We start from the raw sequence: 4,856 nt of genomic DNA, 5'->3' as shown, positions 1-4,856 counted from the left end.
CTGTTGCTCAGAGCTCAAACTCTTGAGCGAGCTCTTAACCAACTGAGCCACTCAGCCGGCCCGAAAAGTACTTCTTAACATACCCTTACAATCCAAATTCTATAAAGAATAATATGTCTTTATTGTTTAATATAACAATTGAAGAAAGCAAACAGAAATTGTTACACACCAAATGCAAACAATGGCCGTCTCTAGGTAATGAAATCATGGGTGATTACTCTTTTCCTTAGTCTGTCTGGTATCCTATAATAAGGTAAGTTACTTTTAAAACAAAAAATTTCAGGGTGGGGCAACCAGTTAGCTTAGTTGGTTAGAGTTATCATAACACCAAGGTTGCCAGTTCGATCCCTTCAGGGGCCACTGAGCTATACCCTCCACAACTAGATTGAAACTACTTGACTTGGTGCTGATGGGTCCTGGAAAAACACAGTTCCCCAATTAAAAAAAAAAAATTCAGGGGTGATCGGTTAGCTCAGTTGGTTAAGCACAGTGCTGACAACACTAAGGTTGCCGATTCAATCCCTTACATGGGCCACTGTGAGCTGTACCCTCCCTAAAAGAGTCAACTATGCCATTGCAGCATGAAAGCAATGTGTAAACAATAAACATGGCTGTTCCGCAATAAAAAATTAAAAAACAAAAATTTCAAAGGAAGGAAATTGGTTTTTTTTAAATCAGTTATCAGTTCTAATACCCACTTTAAGAAAGTCAACTCCTTATCAATGTACTATCCATGTGCATTCCTATAAAACTTGCAAAACTATCATCAGAAAAACATTATATCTGCAAACCAACATAACACACTGTACAATTCCATTTCCACTAACATCAGACTTCAATGTTTAAAATAGTCTACTGAAACATACTACTCGTATATATAAACATCGAAGTCAATAAAGAGGCTGCAAAATTAATGTTAGGTTTTTATAAAGCTTTTAAAATATAATTAAAGTAACCAAAAATAAAATCATTTAACAAAAGTTGTTAGTACACTATACTATACTATTCAAAGGCAAATGAATATTCCTGTGAACTAGAATTTGGTGCAAAGCAAGTTTAAGAAAGTTCAGTGGCTAGGCCATGAAGAACCAAAGGATAAAATACAATGCATAGTATTGTTCCAGGCAGGAGAACCAACATCTACCCAAGCATCAAAGAGATTCTCCAAAAGTTAACGAATTATTCCTCACAGAGCCTACATTTTAAGTCAGTCAAAGTCAAATTCCATCCAAATATGATGGAAATCCATCTAGCTGTTTTTGCATATTACAGTAACAGACAAACCGACAGAAAATTCCCCTGTATATCCATCCGCCTTGCTGCTATCTCACATCATTGTGATCTTTCGTCAATCAAGTGCCATCTCAGAGACCTACCAGACCTCCTCACAGCACAAGTTTACCCACCCACCATTTCAAACCAGCTCGAATTTCTTATGGTATTTATCACTACCTGATTGTGTGTGTGTGTGTGTGTGTGTGTGTGTGTGNCCCCATCCCACCTCCCTCCCCTCCCCGGGCACGAAGCCCGCGGAACATCCTAGCACCTGCGGGTGCTAGGAAGAGCCGAGGATCCACAAGAGGGGAGGGCCAGCAGCCTCTCACGTCAGGTCCAACCCTTCCACCCTTTTGCTCTCTGATCCAATAGAAGGCAGTACCGACACCTCCTCTAGGACCTACCCAGGGGCCTGGCCTTCTCCGGGGCCGAGCTCCGAGGCCTCCTTCTCTCCCAGAGGACCAACCTGCACCGGACGCTCAAGGCCCGAAAGGCAACTCCCACCGCTCCCCGACTCGCCAGTCTTTCCTTCCTAGCCACAGCCGCTGAAAAAGTCAAGTCCTACGGTCCTCCTCCATCAGTTTCCGGGCCTCCCTTCACAGGCAGGCCTGAGCCCCCAGCCCTGCCCTCCCGCCTGCCCGCTCGCATCACGCCGTTTCCCCTCCTCCGAAGGCCCGGCCCCGGAGCAGGGCGGCTTCCTTCCCTGGTAACCCGCCGGCCCGGCTCCTCCCGCGGCGGGCCCGGTCCCCGCCCGGCGTGCCGCATACTCACCGCTGAGCGCCGAGGCCTGCAGGGTGGCCCCCGAGGTGCCGTCGATGACTTTGATGGTCCCCCGACTGGTGACGGCCAGGATGGCGTTGAGCGCCGGGTGATAGGAGAGGCTGTGCAGACCGTCGGCGTCGCAGCGCATGCAGCCGTCCCGCAGCACCAGCCACTCCGAAACCCCGGCCGCTCCCGCCCCCGCCGCCGAGGAACAGCCCGAACCCGAGGCCGCCGCAGCCGCAGCCGCCATCTTCCGGCCTGTGCTCAGCACAATCACACTGGGAAGCGGCTCACTGACAGTCCCGGGAGGTGCAACACCACCGCCNCGTAGGCTGCAGCCCCTGCTGCAGTGGGTTGCCATGGGCTACCGTGTGTAGCCAGCAGCCAGCGTGAGTGGCAAGCAGCCACAGTGAGTGGCCGTCCAGAAGCCGGCGACTGATCTGCCTCACCCACCTCGCCCAGGAAGAGTACAATGATGGTGCCAACTTGGGCCAGTGAAGCAAAGTCCTCCACAATTAGACAAAAGGACAAAAGGACAGCAACTTGTCTGTTCCCCTTCCCCCGATTCCCCAATAAAAAAAAAAAAACCTTTAAAAAAAAAAGAGCTAATAAATGAGTTTAACAAGGTTGCAGTAAACAAAGTCAATATGCAAAAATCAATTCTATTTCTATATACTAGCAATGATCAATCTGAAACTGAAGTTTACAAAAAACAGTAACAATTTACAATAGCTCTAAAACAAAATAAAATACTTTTATTACATACCTAATAAAAGGTGTACAGGATATGTATTATAAAAAGTACAAACGGCTGATGAAAGAAATCAAAGAAGACCTAAAAAAAACCATGGTCATGGACTAGAAGAGTCAACACAGTAAAGAGATGTCAATAATCCCCAAATTAATGCAATTTCTATCAAAACTCCAGCAGGATTTTTTTAGATATAAACTGATTCTAAGATTTATCTGAAAAGGCAAATGAACTGGAACAGCCAAAAAGAATTTTGATAAAGAACAAAGTTGGACAAAACACATTATTGAATTTTAAGACCTACTATAAAGAAAATGTGGTACTGGCAAACAGACATATAGACCCATGGAACAAAACAGAATCCAGAGACTGACCCACATAAACGTGGCCATTTGATTTTTTTTAATTTTTAACTGTGGCAAATAATACATAACATAAAATGTTCCATTTTTACCATTTTTAAATGTACAGTTCAGTGGCATTAAGTACACTGACAATGATGTACAACCATCAGTAACATCCATCCACAGAACTCTTTTCATCTTACAAAACTGAAACTCTAACCATTAGGCATTAACTCCCTCTTCCAACTTCCATCCCCCCAGCTCCTGGCAACCACTATTACACTTTCTGTCTCTACGAAACTGACAACTCTGAGTATCTCATGTAGGTGAAATCACACGGTACTTGTTGTTCTGTGACTGTCTTATTTCCCTGAGCATACTTGTAATGTCTTCAAGATTCATCCACGTTGCAGCATGTGTCAGAATTTCCTTCCTCTTTAAGGCTAAAATTATTTTGTATACATACAACACCATATTTTGTTTATCTCATCTGTCTATGGACACTTGGGTGGCTTCAACTTTTTTGACTACTGCAAATAATGCTGCTGTCAATATGGTGTACATATATTTCAGGCCCTTGCTTACCATTCTTTTGAGTACATGTATACCCAGATGTGGAATTACAGGATCATATAATAATTTTATTTTTAATTTTTTGAGGAACTGCCAATACTGTTTTCCATAGCAACTATTTTGCATTTCCATCAAAAGTACACAAGGATTCCAATTTCTCCACATCCTCAAAACACTTTTTTTTAAGTAACAGCCATTCTACTGGGTGTGATGAGGTATATCTCACTGTGATTTTGATTTACATTTCCCTAATGCTAACAGCTTAAAGAAGAAAATACAGATGAAATGTGCCATCTTTTGAGCATCTTCTCATAGGATTGTTGGCCATTTGCACATCTTTGGAGAAATGTTTAAGTCCTTTGCCCATTCCTGGTTGTTTCTGTTGTTGGGCTCTAGAAGTTCTCTATATATTCTGGATAGTAGTCTATATATCTGGATATGTGATTTGCAAATATTTCCTCCTGTTATGTGGTTTGCCTTTTTACTCTGTTCAGCATCCTTCAATGCACAAAAGTTTTTCATTCTGATGGGAGTTCAATTTCATCTATTTTTTTCTTTAGCTATGTCTTTGGTGTCATATCCAAGAAATCACTGCTAAATCCAATGTCATGTAGCTTTTTCCCCTTCGGTTTCTTCTAAGAGTTTTATAGGCATAGCTCTTATGTTTAGGTCTTTGATCCATTTTGAGTTCATTTTTGTATATGATGTAACGTTAACAGTCTAACTTCATTTTTTTTTGCATATGGATATACAGTCTTCTGAGCACCATTCCTAAAAGAGACTGTCTTTTTCACCATAGAATGGTTTGGGCCTCCTTAGTGAAAATCATTTGACCACATACGAGTATGTAAGGGTTTTTTTCTGTGCCCTCTATTCCATCAGTCTATATTATTGTCTATGCCAGTGAATTTTGAAATCAGAAAGGATCAGTCATACAACTTTGTTGTTTCTCAAGAATGCTTTGGCTATCTGGGGTCCCTTGAGATTCCATATGAATTTTAGGACGCATTTTTCTACTTCTGCAAAATAATATCATGGGGATTTTGATTGAGATAGCATTGAATCTGTAAACTGTTTTAAGTAGTATTGACTTTTTCTTTTTTTTTTTTTTAGCTGAGCCATCCTGCCACCTGTTGGCAGCTCAGCTAGGG

The 4,856-nt window shown here is 42.4% G+C and overlaps 1 protein-coding gene across 1 annotated transcript in view; it reads right to left on the bottom strand.

The window, feature by feature from the left end:
• The window catches only part of BIRC6 (baculoviral IAP repeat containing 6), a 211,100-nt gene extending 208,744 nt beyond the window's left edge, over positions 1–2,356 (bottom strand). The window contains exon 1 of the mRNA XM_019653801.1: positions 1,865–2,356. Within this exon, the coding sequence (XP_019509346.1) occupies positions 1,865–2,287 (423 nt within the window). The 5' untranslated portion in view covers positions 2,288–2,356. The remainder of the gene's footprint in view (positions 1–1,864) is intronic.
• Positions 2,357–4,856: the final 2,500 nt, after the last annotated feature.

The sequence above is a fragment of the Hipposideros armiger genome, unplaced genomic scaffold (genome assembly GCF_001890085.2).
Source record: "Hipposideros armiger isolate ML-2016 unplaced genomic scaffold, ASM189008v1 scaffold_207, whole genome shotgun sequence".
NCBI lineage: Eukaryota > Metazoa > Chordata > Mammalia > Chiroptera > Hipposideridae > Hipposideros > Hipposideros armiger.
This window is presented reverse-complemented; position numbering and strand designations above follow the sequence as displayed.